This window comes from Tauraco erythrolophus, chromosome 2, assembly GCF_009769465.1.
Source record: "Tauraco erythrolophus isolate bTauEry1 chromosome 2, bTauEry1.pri, whole genome shotgun sequence".
In the NCBI taxonomy this organism is placed as follows: domain Eukaryota; kingdom Metazoa; phylum Chordata; class Aves; order Musophagiformes; family Musophagidae; genus Tauraco; species Tauraco erythrolophus.
This window is the reverse complement of record NC_141466.1, coordinates 69,241,773-69,257,205: the sequence shown is the minus strand read 5'-3', so window position 1 is coordinate 69,257,205 and position 15,433 is coordinate 69,241,773. Positions and strand designations below refer to the sequence as shown.

Sequence of the window (15,433 nt, the reverse complement as noted above, 5' to 3'; positions counted from 1 at the left end):
CATGCCACAAGTTACAAGCTCTCAACTCAGATGAAACGTAGCTGCTTCTGCTCAGGGCATCACAATAAATCCTTGTGTACCAAACCTGGAGGAAGAATTTTAACCAGGCTGAGAGACAGCTAAAGGTCAGGAAATTAACTTTCAATGGACCTTGCACTGCAGGCAGAAGCAGTGGTGGCACAGCCCTGGGCTGGAGCCATGCTCTCCAGTGTCTTGGTGCATCCTCCTCCCCACATACCCTCTGTGCCAGCCTGTGGAGATGCTGGGGCTGGTCCTGGCTCCCCTTTGGTCTGTGTTGAAGCACCTTCCCCATCACCAGGAGTAGGCAATACCCAGGGGCTGCCCAGGAGTCAGCATAAGTCATGCTGTCGCCAGCATGGCCAGAGGACAGGGCTGGGACTGTCCATGCTTGCATGAAGACAGAAGGGTCTCACCTGGCTTCCACAATGCACAGGAGAATAGACTCATAGAATGGTTTGGGTTGGAAGGAACCTTAAAGATAATCTCGTTCCAACCCCTCTGCCATAGGCAGGGACACCTTCCACTACATCAGGTTGCTCAAAGCCTCATCCAACCTGGCCTTGAACACTTCCAGGGATGGGGCAGCCACAAATTCTTTGAGTAAGCTGTTCCAGTGCCTCACCGCCCTCATTGTAAAAAATTTCTTCCTTATATCTAATCTAAATCTCCCCTCTTTCAGTTTAAAGCCATTGCCCCTTGTCCTGGCACTACACACCCTTTCAAATAGTTTGAGGTGGTTTGAAGTCGAGCAGAAGCAACCAAGGCCCAGGAGATGAGACACTGGAGAAATCGTTTATTGGCACATTGTTCCAATCGTGTACACCACAGCTCTGTCTCACTGGTGTCCGAGTAAGCAGAGGTAAGGGGCTATTTTACAGTGCAAGGGAGAGCCTGCTTCACACGTTTCAGACCTGCAACCTCAGCTCAGCAATAGACTTCGTGCTTTAAAATATTTAAAAAAAAAACCCAAAAAAGCAGCTAACTATATTAGTGTTGGCAAATCACATGATTCCTCCTACGCAGCTACTACACTTCCCCCCAGTAACAAAAATAAGGTTTTTCTTCTTCCTTAATGCCTGTAGCTTAAAAAAAAAGAAGCTTCAGTTGTGTGCAAGTTAGCAAGACACCTCCAAGCACCTGGATGACCTCCCTGCAGCAGACCTGGGGACCATCCCTTCTCTCTGCTCAGCCTTCAGCACCTGCAATCCCAAAGCACCACACCGATTTGGGATGCGGCACCCTTGCTGAGGCATCCACCTGCTGCACTGGGTGGGAAGTGGTTTGCTCTTTCCAACATGCTCCTAGATGCTTGTGGAGGATATTTGATCGAAGGCTCGTGGAGCTCCAGCCCAGGCCTTTCCCTAGGATCAATAACCCCAGACTACAGCAGAAATAAACCCCAAAACACACCAGATAAACAGCTGAGGAACAAGTGGTTTTTCAAAAGCAGCCGAAAGGATGGAGCAGAGCAAGTGATGTGCAAAGGACTCGTTGCAGGCAGGACAGGTCTTAACACAGCTCAGGCCAGAGCCAGCCCCACATGGAGTTCATCAGTATTTTGTCATTAATTAGGTCTAAGTTTAGCCAATTCAAGGCACATGCTAACATAACTCCACTTGTTTCAGGTACTAACAGTCAGACCAACCCAGCCAGGGGTGTGCAAATCACCCCTGGTTGTGGCTTCCCAGCAGGATCCATCTCCACTGCCCCACCAAGTCCCTATTCCCAGCACAAAGCTACTGCTTCCTACCATCCCAGGAACAGACTGGGCTGGAAGGGGTCCAGGCTAACCAAATATCATGGTGCAAGAGGCCGGTGAGTCCTCAGCAGTCCTTCGAGCAGGGAAAATGCCCCATAGCTGTGACCCACCAGGAGCAGAGGGCTTGCAGAGAGCAGTTCCACCTCCAGCTCCACCATACAATTAAAAAAAAATATTAAAATAATAAAAAGCTTTAATAAAGTAACCTCAACTATAGTCTCTTAGAGGGGGGGAGGCTCTGCACCCAACCCACTATCAGTTAAAAGCATCAGGGACTCAGGATTATTTGTGGTTTGATCAAGAAGGTTACACTCTCTTCCAGTACTGCTGCGTGCTGGGGATGCCGGCCACGATCTCGGACTCAATGCCGCAGTGGTCCTCTCCTCGGAGGATTTTGAAGAAGCCTGGAAGCACACCAAGAGCAAAAGTCAACCTCCCTAATGCGCCAAGTAGAACTGGGAAAGGGGTTCCCTCCAGCAGCATCAGGGGGTGCCTCACCATTGTCCCCCCAGTCGGTGTTCCAGGAGTTGGCGGCCAACCAGTATGGAGTGCCATTGTCCACTCCCCAGCCCAGGATCCGGATTGCGTGGCCTCCGACCTGCTCACCGGACACATGCTGGTAGACCCCTGCAAGGCAACAAGCCAGCATGTCAACGGGCACCACGTCTACCCCCTGCTTCAGCTTGTGAGATGTTCAATATCAAAGCCCAGAGACCAGCCAAGAAGGTGGGTTTTTTGGGTTAAATGGAAATCTGAAGCTTAATGGAGAGTCTGGAGGAAGGACAGATGCTAAGCGTCAGCCCAGAGACACTCAACAAGGGGCCCAAAGGCAGCACATCCCAAGCGGTTCAGAACAGGGAACTGGGGCCACACCAGGAAAGCCATCTGCCAGGATTTTACCTAAAATCCCAGCTGTTGTTCTCAGCTGCAATTCCAGGGGGTCCCCATTGGGGCTTCCCCCCCCAACCAGTCCCGAGCACCTATTCCCCTTGCTATAAACCAAGAGATGGTATCTACCCATGTCCTTGGAACACTAAATACGCCAGTGTGAACTTGAGATCTCCTTTCAGACTTGAGTAGAGGGACAAGGGCCCCAAAAGGCAGACCCTATGGATGAACCAGGGAATCGGGCTCCCCACAGCCTTGGTGCTGATGCTCACCAGACTTGTACATCAGGAAGTCCTCATAGACAATAAAGGCTCCTTCCACTGGGCCATTCTTGTAGATCTCAGCCATGATTTCCTTCTCACTGCGAGGGACACCGTAGGATGTAATGCCTAGAGAGGAAAAAAAAAAGTCCCACCACTAGTACAGCATCATCAGGCTACACAGGTCTTGGAACAGCTAGACAGTGACTGCTTGGCATGCCCATGCAAGAAGCCTTCTCCACTTGAAAGGTTAAATTCCATCCCAGCTGCTCCAGAGGCACTGACACAGCTAAGCAGGGAAAGTGGGCTCCAACCATCCCTTTTCCAGAGGGAACGGTTTAACCTGACTCCTATTCTGCACCCGAAGACCTATTCCAGGCAGCTCCAGTGAGAAGTTTTTCCCTTGTACATCTTCATTCCCAAAACAAACCAAATTACTCAAGATTAAGACAAGTCTCCAAGAAACAGCCAGATTCTCCTACAGGGACAGTCATGGCTGCCACCAAGGAGTAGGAAGGAGGTAGCTTTGACACCAGACTCCCACAAGGGTCAGCACCGTGCTCTTCAACCCAGGCAGGTGCACCATGAGGACTCGGATCAGTTCCCCCATCTCAGCAGAGTCTCAGCAAATACAAACTGCATCTGCCAGGCTTATGTTTGCTCCAGGACCACCCATCCTCAGGACACAGAAAACACCCACCATAAAATAGCTTAGGAAGAAGTCTAACCCCACCAACTCCACCCAGCTGCCACAAGGAGCATCTCTGGAGCAGCGTCGGAGGCCACCTCCCTTACCGTAGTGCTTGTCCTCAGTGTATGAGGGCGAGTAGCCAGGTTCGCAGTGCCGGCTGCACCTGGGGGTCTCCCCCCCCTCGCCGGTGCACGGTGGCCGGGAGCCGTTGACATGGTGCTCACAGGGTGGGATGGAGTAGGGACGGCAGCCTGTCGAGAACACAGGTGGCGTGAACTACCTGTCTCCAAGCACCCCTGTCCCCAACAGCCATGCTGGTGAAGGCACCAGATGCCCCAAGAAAGGGTAGGACCCTTCTGACCCAGAGAATCCCACAGATCAGTGGGGTCTGCCACTGCCGGACGAGCAATCCCTGCACCAGCGATGGGTTCACCCTCTGGACCTGCTTCCCACCACCTCCCTCTTGACAAGGTGATGGAAAAGATCCATCCAACACGAACCAACTCATGGCCACGCTTGGAAGAGGCAGAGGTTACCAATCTGGAAGTTACTTTTCGAGGGGAAGACACGTCAGGAAGACACCTGCCCTCATCCGAAGTGTTTTGAACTGGTCCAAAACCAGCAAGAACAAAAAAAACCCTCACAGCCTGATGTGGATTGTGCTATTCAAGTAGGAGCCTTGTGGGGTTGTTCAGTCTGGCCACTGTACTCCCTTCCTGGATGGGTCTCCTGCTACTAGGTGCTGCTTGGTGACCCTTGTCCCAAAGGGGTGACCAGGACCCATGGGGACAGGAGCAGCCAGCTGGGACAGCAGAGGTGTTTGAGCCCAGCCCCAAAGGAGGGAGCAGCCACAAGGATGCAGACCAGAAGAGAAGGACCCTGAAGGACATGAACCTGTAACCGAGCCAAGATGCTCCTCTCTGCTTCCACAAGGGTATCTGCCAGGACTTACCCACATGGGAATCGTAGAGACCCCCAGACACGAGGCCCCTCTCTGTCCAGTACCTCCAGGCGCCGGAGGGGTAACCACCGTTGCACCTAGAGAAAGAGACAGCAGTTCCAGCTCCAACCTGCTCAGAGCCATCCCCTTTTGGGGGAGGTGGGGGAAATGGAGCCAGCTTGAGATAGCTAAAGGGAAGCTTTGAGCACATTGGACCTTTTTAAGTCTGTCCCTGCCTTCCTCAGGATTTTTAGGCCTTGAGACACCAAGGCCTCCAGGCAAGAAGGAGCTAAAAGCAGCCATGCCTCCAAATCCCAAAGCAGTGGTGTCTCCTTACCAGGTCCCTGGTCAGCCTCTGTTGTCAGGAGCAGCAGAAGTCACACAACTCCCACCCTGCTCTCAACAACTGCAGAAGCCACAGGCAGAAGGCTGGTGTCTAAAAACCAAGGGTTTGGGGCTGTTGGTTGATGAGAAGCTCAACATGAGCCAGCAATGTGTATTGGCAGCCCAAAAAGCCAACCGTATCCTGGGCCACATCCAAAGCGGCATGGGCAGCAGGTTGAGGGAAGGGATTCTGCTCCTCTGCTCTGCTCTTGTGAGACCCACTCCGCCCCCCGCAGTGCTGCGTTCAGCTCTGGGGTCCCCAACATAAGAAGGACATGGAGCTGTTGGAGCGGGTCCAGAGGAGGCCACAAAGATGATTGGAGGGCTGGAGCACCTCTGCTATGGAGACAGGCTGAGAGAGTTGGGGTTGTTCAATCTGGAGAAGAGAAGGCTCCGGGGAGACCTTCCAGCAGTCTTCTAGTATCTAAAGGGGCTACAAGAAAGCTGGAGAGGGACTTTTGACAAGGGCCTGTAGTGACAGGACAAGGGGCAATGGCTTTAAACTGGAAGAGGGCAGATTTCGATGAGATCTAAGGAAGAAATTCTTCCCTCTGAGGGCGATGAGGCACTGGCACAGGTTGCCCAGAGAAGTTGTGGCTGCCCCATCTCTGGAAGTGTTCAAGGCCAGGTTGGATGAGGCTTTGAGCAACCTGATCTAGTGGAAGGTGTCCTTGCCCATGGCAGGGGGGTTGGAATAGATGATCTTTAAAGTGGCTTCCGACCCAAACCATTCTATAATTCTACTGAAAGATCCTTCCTTTGGCTCAGGCACATGACAACTCTATGGGGAAGCATCGCTATGTGCTTGCCCTCCCTACACCATCTGTCACCCAGCTACTCCTGGAGGCAGGATGTGGCCCCAAGGGACTTTCACTCCCTGCAGTCACCTTTATGTTCCCACCTACCTTCAGCATCCACAGAACAAACCATCGGTGGGGCTTCCGGCTCATTAGGGAGACTAGGAAGACAGGGCTGAAACCATCAGCATCTTCAGGTTGCACTCCCACTCCTCCCACCCACCTTTCAAGAGCACGAGAACCAAGAGCAGCTCACCCCATGCCGCACTCGAAGCCACAGCACGACAGCAAGTCCTCCGCCGAGACCTCCACGCTCACCTTAGCGTTCGTGTGAACGCAGATTCGGTCTGAAATTGCTTCCACAGCTCCGAAAGCCTGCGGGCGGCCCCAAAAACCCAAGGGAAGACCATGAGAGCTGGCCAGGAGAAAAGAAACCAGGCGACCTCCTGGCAAGAGGAAGCCTACCAAGAAGTTCAGAGACCACAGGATCCCCCACGTCCCCCCATTTAATGCAGTTCAGTAGCAAACTCAACGGCACGTTTTTTGGCCGGCAAACTCTGTATTGACACGGCCTCAAGCCACCCGTGCTCTTACCCAGCAAGAGCCGCAAGAGCCCTGGTCTCTTATCTCGTTGATGGTAGGACAGTTGGGCCACTGCGTCCGTGAGTCAAAGCTATCGGGCAGCTCCATGTCTGCAGCAAAATCCACCCTGCAAGTGAGAAGAGGGAAATCCTGTTATAGGAACACCAGCGTAACAGGAGCGGGTGTGCAGGACTCTCCATCCTCCTCTGAAGGTGACCTGGAGGACGAGTGCTCTTGTTGTTTGCTTACTGAAGGAGAACAAATACTTCTGAAGCCCTCAGATCAGGTCAGCAGCTCCTCCAGTGTTTTGAGCTTCAAGGAGCACGAGTCACATGACTGCTCAACTATCTGGCAGGACAGAAGGTGGATGTTCCACCCATGCATGACACTGTGCTTAACTCCATGCAAGGTGTCCAGCAAGCTGCACCCAGGGGAAGCCTGCTCTCATAGCCTGCCAGGGGAGACCCTCACCCACTCCAGACACACCAGGAGCATCCACACAAGCTTTTACAGGGCCCTCATCATCTTCTCACCTCTCAGGGAGCTTGGGCCCACCCAGGAAGGTGCCACAGAGCTTCTTCACATAGCTCATGTCAGTGTTGCGGAAGTTGTGCCCTGCCTGGGAAGAGACACAGAGAAATGGGACATGACTCTCCACAGCCACAAAAGCGCATCACTGGGACCAGCCTGTTGATCCAGATCTCCCCTCAAACCCAGCTGGTGTCTGACACTTGTTTTAAAACCCAGGGGCCAAGAGTCCAACTACATATGGACACAGAACAACACAGCTCCTTCCAGGATCAGTGCATCATCTAGCACCTTCCAGCACCTAAAGGGGCTACAAGAAAGCTGGAGAGGGACTTTTGACAAGGGCGTGTAGTGATAGGACAAGGGGGAATGGCTTTAAACTGAAAGAGGGGAGATGTCAATTAGATCTAAGGAAGAAATTCTTCCCTCTGAGGGTGGTGAGGCACCGGAACAGGCTGCCAAGAGAAGCTGTGGGTGCCTCATCCCTGGAAGTGTTTAAGGCCAGGTCGGATGGAGCTTTGAGCCCATGGCGGGGTAGGGGGGTTGGAACTAGATGATCTTTAAGGTGGCTTCCAACCCAAACCATTCTATGATTCTGTGATCATGGCCAGCAAGCTAAGGTCCAACTCCAGGCTTTGGCCATAGCAGCCTGGCCAAGGTGGATTTGGCCAGGTCACCAACACAACTCAACACTTGCTGTTTGCTTCCAGCCTCCCACAGAGCCTCCTCTCCTCTCAGCATTGCTCCTGGTCTGTGAATTCATCAGTATTCTCCTCTAAAGAGAAGCTGCACAGTTACTATCACCACAGGAATCATGGCATCAACTCATTGGAGAAGTCAACTGGGAAACAAGGCTGGTTTGATGCAACCACAGTGGTGAGACTTCCAAAGGTCAGCTATTAAGTTCCATAAAGAGACCATCAAGACTAAAAACTCAACAAACCAACCCCAAAAGCAACTTGGTACTCACCTTCCAGGTGGTGTTGAGCTTGTTTATGTGATTGACCAAGTCGCTGGAGAGGGGAGGGTAGTAAGGAATGCTGCGAGCATTGGCAAAGGCCACCAGGACACACAGGATGGACACGGACGGCCACATCTTGGCTACGGAACGGGACACTCCACCTGCAGCCAGATTTGGGCATCGTTGGAAACCTTCCCAAGGCAGGCTCGGGCTGCGAGCAAGGGTTTGGCCGGAGGACTGCCCCAGCGACACGTGGGAGGATAAACCACGTGGCTGCACGAAGTCCCTCCCGATCCTGATTTACTCCAAAGGTCAGGAGAGACACAGGAACGGACTAATAACCCCCCTCCTCATAAGAAATCAGACAAGGCAGGCCTGTTTGTCAACTACAGCAGGCTTAGGATCGGCAAGAAAAATATCTTTTGAAGCAGATCCAAGGGATTTGGAGGCTGTTAAAAGCTGTGTTTACTTCCACAAAAACGGACAATAAGGACTAGGAGAAGGACTTTTGGCAAGGACATGGAGTGATAGGACAAGGGGCAAAGGCTCTAAACTGAAAAAGGGGAGATTTTGATTTGATCTAAGGAAGAAATTCTTCCCTCTGAGGGCGATGAGGCACTGCAACAGGTTGCCCAGAGAAGCTGTGGCTGCCCCATCCCTGGTAGTGTTCAAGGCCAGGTTGGGTGAGACTTTGAGCAACCCGGTGTAGTGGAAGGTGTCCTTGCACTTGGCAGGAGGGTTGGAACTAGATGATCTTTGAGGTTCCTTCCAACCCAAACCATTCCATGATTCTATAGAATGACTCCCCCCCACCATAGCAAACCAGTAAGACCTGCTAACCCCCACCCTAGTGCAGCACTCTTCCCTTTGAAGATACCACTCCAAGTCACATTTTTGGACTTCACAGCCTCATTTTGGCCAGCCCATTGCCCTGGAGACCCTCATTGAGGTCACAGCCCTGAGGTAGGTACCCTACACAGGGGTGGGGGTCTGTGCCCACCTGAGCTGCCCATGGCTGCTGCCTGTGCTCCCCTCTCACTGGGGCTTTTCCCAAGGAAGGCTGTGAAGCCACGTCCCTCAGCACAGAGCATCAGGAAAGTCCCAATTTGGGGAAAAGAGAAACAAGGAAAGTCCAGGAGCATAACGACAGTGGGCTACAGCCTCTCGTGCGGGAGCAGACGCATCACCCAACCCAAAGACGCTCCAGGGCTCGGTGGTTCCTCTGCTCCCCCACCTCCTTTAACCAAATTGACATTAAATTGCCCAATTCTAATTTAACCCCCAACATCAGCAGCCACCACTCGCTCCGCGTCCTTACACTTGACTCAGGCGTGCCACAAGCTGCTTGACCTCTGCAACCGCACCAAGGTACCCTCCTCCTCCTCCAACACCTCCCTGTCTCCCACCAACCCCACACCCACCCCGACAAGTTCTGATCTTGGTGAGCAGCCCAAGACCTCAGATCCTCCCCAGAAGCCTGAAGAGCCGAGATATTTAGCCTCTAACTCCTTCTCAGCTTAGCCAGCTGAACGTGTAATCACCTTCCCAAGCCTGGGCTTAAGCCCTTCCAGGCACATACAACCCAGGAGCCGACACACAGCTCTTCCCGGTGGCTCCTCAGCCCCGCAGCAGCTGAGCTGGAGATGGAGAAGACACACATGCATTCCCATGCCCGCTGCTTCCACCCACTCACCGCCAAGTTTAGCCTTTACAGAGAAGAAAACCCAGCAGGAGTGTCCTACTTTCCGCCAGCGACAAGCCCAGGCGCCTGCAGCTAGCTGTATAAAAGGGCTTTTTTTTTTTCTTCTTCTCCTTCCTCCTCCTCCTTTTACCATTTATTTATTTTTCTTCCCACTCTCTGTGCTTTCAGCAGGATGCCCAACTCAAAACCAGTTGAGTTCCAACAGCATGTGTCCTCCTACCCTCCCATCTCACCTCTTTGAAGGAGTTTCACGTGTTATTTGCTTGCTTAGAGGTTTCTCACCGACGAGGAGACTCGCTGGCGTTGCCAGTGTCCCCACCATGCTCCTCTGCTTACACAGCAGGAAGGAGGTTACGCCCAGAGAAACAACTAGACATTTTGAAGGCTAGCATGCTTTTCGCCTTGTGTGCCTACAACATGGCCGTAGGAAGCCTAGAGGTGACCAGCCTGAGCTGAATTACATTTTTCTAATGAAAAAACTTTAAGAAAAAAAACAAAAAACCACAAACCCAACCCCTAAACCTCTGTACTTTCTGCAGCCAACTTTCTATTTCCTGCAGTGCAGAAGGGAGGCATTTTTGAGGCCAGAAGCCACCTGATATCCTTCTGTTTTCAGCAGGATGCTTGTAAATTTGCTGACATGATGAAACCCGCCCGGCAAAGCCTCCTGCATTGCTTGCACGGAGCTCTTGATGGACGGCCATGGGACATCTCACAGCCTCGGGTTACCAGACCACACCAGCTGCAGACTGCAAGCTCCAGGCAACCTGAGACCAAACTGAAAAAAGACACCAGGCAGTCTCGCCTCTGACAGATGCTCATGGTTTAAGATCTGCTGCATCACATCCACCCCACGACGTGGCTGACGGCCAGTGAACCCAGCAGAAGCAGCAAAACATGGGAGTTCAGCCTGGAGAAGGCTTCAGGGACACCTTCTATCAGCCTTCCAGTACCTAAGGGGGCTACAAGAAAGCTGGAGAGGGACTTTTTACAAGGGCATGTAGTGATAGGACAAGGGGCAATGGCTTTAAACTGAAAGAGGGGAGATTTAGATTGGATCTAAGGCAGAAGTTCTTCCCTCTGAGGGTGGTGAGGCACTGGAACAGATTGTCCAGAGAAGCTGTGGCTGCCCCATCCCTGGAAGTATTCAAGGCCAGGTTGGATGAGGCTTTGAGCAACCTGATGTAGTGGAAGGTGTCCCTGCCCATGGCAGGGGGGTTGGAACTAGATGATCCTGAAGATCCCTTCCAACCCGAACCATTCCATGATTCTATGAAGTCTCCTATGGGCATGAAGTTTCAGGGGGGAGCTGACCCTCTCAGCTGGATGGCACGGAGTAACCCAAGATCTGGGTGGAGAAAGAAGGTGAAATCCTCGATCTCACATGATTTCTTCCTCTCTACCGCCCGCCTCCCCACGGCTTTAGCAAGCGCCCTGTGTACAGCAAATCTATACATAGACAGTGCAGGCACAGGACCTGTGGGACAAATTTCCACCGATGGCAAGTCACACGCAGCTGGAGGCACGCCAACCCCACCGCCAACGCAGCACGTAAGAAAAGGCTGCCGGTTTCCACCATCACCGCCCTCTCCCCCGCAGATACGAGCAGTGAAACACTTCCCACGACAGCGTTATCACACACGTGCTTCCCCCACCATCCCTATCTCCTCCACGCACACCCCTAAAGACCCACAGCCCGTTTTAAACACCACCAAAAGAGCAACACCAAAACCAAACTTGTATAACAGCTGTTGCACGGCAGATAACAGCAGATATCTGCTCGTCTTTCTGCATGGCGAACAGGCCAGAGGAGTTTCTCCAGCAACGCCAGGAGACCCCTTCCCTTTGCACCCCCAGCTCTCTGGAGGTACCTCGCAGCTTCAGGATAACCCTGGCAAAGGCTGAATTCCCAGGTCATGTCCCACCACAGCCTCAAAAACACAAGCCAAGCTTGGCTGATGGACTCCTAAGACACAGCAGCTCCACCTTGGCAAACTCTCCAGATCACAGGAGGATGCTCAGGGCTCACAGATTGCTCACCCGACCTTCCCCACCTCCTCTTGGGCCGCAGACCGGGGAGCCGAGGACAAATCCCCTGCTTTGGGATCTGAAGTATCTGGCAATGCAATTTCTTGAAGGATGAGAAAGAAACAACTACAGAAAGCTGCCACCCACCAGCACACCTGACCCTGGGCAGGATTCTCACAATTCAGCTGTCTGGTTGCTTAAAAATAAGGAAATTTAGGCCACCCCAGTGCAACCCTTGAGCATCCCCCCCTCCCAGCCAGCAAGGAGTAAGTGCTGAGGCCAAAGGCTCTCTGAGATGAGCTGCTCAGCGCAGCTGCAGCGTGCAAGGGAGGAGAGCACCTGGAGCGAGATAGCTGCAGCTGGTGCTGCACCACCCACCCGCAGTCCCTCTGCACTGCAGGCAGCTAGCTGTCTGCAACCACACAGGCAGAGAGAGAGGGAGGAAGGAAGGAGGTGACATCACCCAGGTGGCCTTCTCCATCCCTCCTGAGCAGAAGATCTCAGAGTCAGAGGCAGTTGCCTGCATGTTTTCCCAGGGACAGGGCTCTTACATCCAGCTATTTGAACCACCTTAGTCCAGATACCAGCAGAGTTCCCACAGCTGAAGGAGACGCACAGTGTCCGCAACATCGAATCTCACCCCAGAGTCCCACCACAAAGGTCTTCTCCACCATCACCCACAAGTGAAATCAAAGCCCAAGTCTCATTTAACTGGGTGTTCCTCTGCAGGCAACAAAACCTCTAAAACAGGCTACTCCAAGCCCAGCTCACATGATTGGGCTTGGGCAGGTCAAGCCATGGGATAAGTCACAGCCCTGAGGCACCTCTCAGCTCCTCTACTGTCTGGGCCAAACCCTTCCAGGCACAGACGGAGGCATGTCCACACCCTTTTCCAAGAGTTTGAGGAAGATAAAACCTGTCCCTCCCTCACAGCGCTAACCCTCCCCACCCCTCCAAGTTGAGAGGTACTCAGTAAAGCCCAAGTCATGTGTCCTCCTCCAGCCACCAGCCCTTTACCCAGGCTCAGCTTTTGTCCTTTGTTCTGGCTGCCAGGATTTGTGCGTGACTCTAAGCCACAATAAAGCAAAGCTATAAACAAAGCCACCCAGCTCAGCTTGCCGGGCCACCAGGTAGGCTTGGTGGCCCCAGAGCCAAGCACCAAACTCATGGCTTGGTGACTTTATTGCAGCTATTACTGCATTATCAAGGCTTGATATTTTTGCCTTCTTTTTTCAAAAAAACAAACCCAAACAAGAAGCACGAATCACTCTTCCCCACACCCTCTCCTTTCCAGGAAAGCCAGACCATTAGCACAGATTAGGTATCTGGCAAAATAATAAATGCATCTTGAGACAAGTTGCAGCGCTCACCTTCACTGCTTGCATTCGCAGAAAGCGCAAGATTCCTCCCAAATGGAGCTGCACTGATTTTTTTTTTTTTTTAATTTTTATTTTTTTTTCCCCTCCTTTTACAGACCAATCCACAAACCAGACTCTTGCACAAGACCACAGCAGCCACCCTGCGCTATCGAAAAAAAATCCCCAGCCCTCGCCTGCGTGCTCAACTTTGCAACCAGAAGGTCAAGGCAAGAAGGAAGCGATCTTGCCCGGATCATGCCTGCAGAGCAACCTCGTGAGCGTGATATAAGGACGACAGTTGTATATTATTGTCAGTTGTATATTACTGCACGTCAGACAGACGTGATGCAGCTTCACCCAGCTCCCCACCACGGTCTCGGTGCCAGGCCAGAGCTTGGCCGCGCATCCCGGGATGTTCCCAGACGCGCTCCAGCGGCTGCCAAACCCACCTCCCAGCATCAGCTGACGAGCAGAGCTGGGTTGTTGTGGTTTTTTTCCGGCCCATTTTCATGCCGAAAACAAGGTTTCCTCTCGCCTCCTCTGCCATTAAAAGCGAGGTTTGCTGGTTCCGAGGGTTAACACCCCCATCCCCCGCCACCAACCTCACCTCTCAGCCGCACACCGTCCCTCCCGCACCCACCGCGGCTAAACACGACCCCAAAACACAGCTGGGAACCGTGGGAGACGCCCCTGCTGCTGCAGCCACCCCGAGGCGGGTGTTTGCAGCACCCCGCGGGCGCAGGGCCGGGGTCCTCCCCGGGGGCACAGGGCTCCGCGCCCGGACCCACCACTCCCTACGGCAGCGGGGGCCCCATCCTCATACCCCCCCCGCCCCCCTCCCAACTCCACGCATGTCCCGCTGCCCCCAGCATCCCCCCGCCCGCTCCCTACCTGCCCCCGCTGCAGCGCTCGCACCCACACCCCCGCTGCGCTCCTTATGCCCGGCCCCGGCCCGGCCCGGCCCCCCGGCCGAGACTCACCGCCCCGCCGGCCCCGCGCTCCCTCGGTGGCCGCGGAAGGGGCAGCTCCCGGCGGCTGAGTCATCCCGCTGCCGGCCCGCCCCCAGCGTGACTGCATCCTGCCCGCTCCCCGCCTCCAGCTCATCCAGCTCTCCCGATCCGAGCTGCTCGCATGATCCCTCAATGCCGCCTGCCTCCCTCTGCCACCCTACCTCCATGCCTCCTCAATCCCACCTGCGTTTCACCTCTGTCCCTCCTCAATCATACTCACATCCTGCCTGCAGCCTGCTTCCATCCCATCCACCTTTCCTCTTCCAAGCTGCTTGCATCCCACCTCCAACGATCCTCAACCCTGTCTGCTTTTTCTCCTGCATCCTATTCTCCATCCCCTGCCCGTCCCACCTCCATCCTGCCAACGTCCTTTGAAGCTTTCATCTGAAAGTCCCTAGTGGTAGGACAAGGAGCAATGGGTTTAAACTGAAGGAGGGGAGATTTAGATTAGATCTAGGGAAGAAATTCTTCCCTCTGAGGGTGGTGAGGCACTGGAACAGTTTGCCCAGAGAAGTTGTGGCTGCCCCATCCCTGAAAGTGTTCAAGGCCAGGTTGGATGGGGTTTTGAGCAACCTGGTGTAGTGGAAGGTGTCCCTGCCCATGGCAGGAGGGTTGGAACTGGATGATCTTTGAGGTCTCTTGCAACCCAGACCATTCTATGATTGTAAGTCCAACAAATTTTTACTGTGATACTGTGTGGTTACTGTGTTAATCGACTTTTTTTCCCTCATTTTGGCTTAATTTCAGAAGAAGTGCGAGCAGCACAGAAAGGTTGTCTTAAGAGCCAGTTTCAAGCCCTGTTCTAAACCACAATGCTGCTGAATGAGAAAGACCATCCATTTTTTACCTCTCTCACCTCTGTCTGGAAGAAGCTGGGGGTAAAATATATTCCCTACCCTCAGAAATGGACAGACCATTCGGCCTGGAATCAGAATGGTTTGGGTTGGAAGGGACCTTCAAAATCATCTAGTTCCAACTCCCCTGCTATGGATCAGGTTGCTCAATTAGAAGAATTGGATTCTAGTTGCTCAAGACATTGAAAAGGGGAACCCTGGGCCCTTGTTAGGAGGAACAGAGAGCAGCAGGGATGGTCTGCTTGGACCTGCATGGATGGAGCAGAAAGACTGGTCTGCAAAGGCCAGAGGGATGCAATGCTACTGATGAGCTTCTCTATACTTTCAGGAAGGTTTAGATGCCTTATAAGAGCTCAGGCTTTACAGCAGGACACCAGGAGATGCCAAACAGGATGGAATAACAGTGTTAATCCTCATTTCTTCCTAGCTTCATCTACAGCACCTGGGCAAGGCTGCTCCAAACTCTCCTGACACCTGAGAGCATTTCTGCAAGGTAAAAGTGCATCCCATCCCTTGGCACTTGGTGAGATCCTTCTCTCTCCGTTGAGTTTTTATTAAGCATCGTGCATCATATCCATGTTTTTTACATATGTTTTAGTACTTGCATTCTACTTTTTGGAAGGTTTGTTATATATTTTTTCCAGAAAATCAGTGATTATACTTTTTTTCT

The 15,433-nt window shown here is 52.9% G+C and overlaps 1 protein-coding gene across 6 annotated transcripts; it reads right to left on the bottom strand.

Moving 5' to 3' along the window:
• Nucleotides 1–793: 793 nt before the first annotated feature.
• Nucleotides 794–13,918, bottom strand: CTSB (cathepsin B). 6 transcript variants are annotated; one of them, XM_086631443.1, is made up of 10 exons: nucleotides 13,880–13,918; nucleotides 7,821–7,972; nucleotides 6,856–6,941; nucleotides 6,335–6,449; nucleotides 5,997–6,115; nucleotides 4,572–4,657; nucleotides 3,724–3,870; nucleotides 2,941–3,057; nucleotides 2,279–2,407; nucleotides 794–2,184 (listed from the first exon to the last, which is right to left on the bottom strand). In XM_086631443.1, the coding sequence occupies exons 2-10, from the start codon at nucleotides 7,944–7,946 to the stop codon at nucleotides 2,087–2,089; spliced, it is 1,023 nt and encodes a 340-aa protein (XP_086487569.1). In that variant the 5' UTR covers nucleotides 7,947–7,972; nucleotides 13,880–13,918; the 3' UTR covers nucleotides 794–2,086. The 6 variants fall into 6 exon arrangements, with proteins under 6 accessions (XP_086487569.1, XP_086487570.1, XP_086487568.1 ...); XM_086631444.1 differs by lacking the exon at nucleotides 13,880–13,918 and adding an exon at nucleotides 13,791–13,831; XM_086631442.1 differs by lacking the exon at nucleotides 13,880–13,918 and adding an exon at nucleotides 12,093–12,333.
• Nucleotides 13,919–15,433: the final 1,515 nt, after the last annotated feature.

Coding starts and splice junctions, on each gene's coding strand:
- CTSB (XM_086631441.1), bottom strand. CDS start 10,217: ATGGCCGTCCATCAAGAGCTCCGTGCAAGCAATGCAGGAGGCTTTGCC. Junction 6,116..6,334: donor GCTCTTGCGGCTCTTGCTGG/GTAAGAGCACGG, acceptor GGCCGCCCGCAG/GCTTTCGGAGCTGTGGAAGC. Junction 3,058..3,723: donor CACTGAGGACAAGCACTACG/GTAAGGGAGGTG, acceptor TTTCCTCTCTAG/GCATTACATCCTACGGTGTC.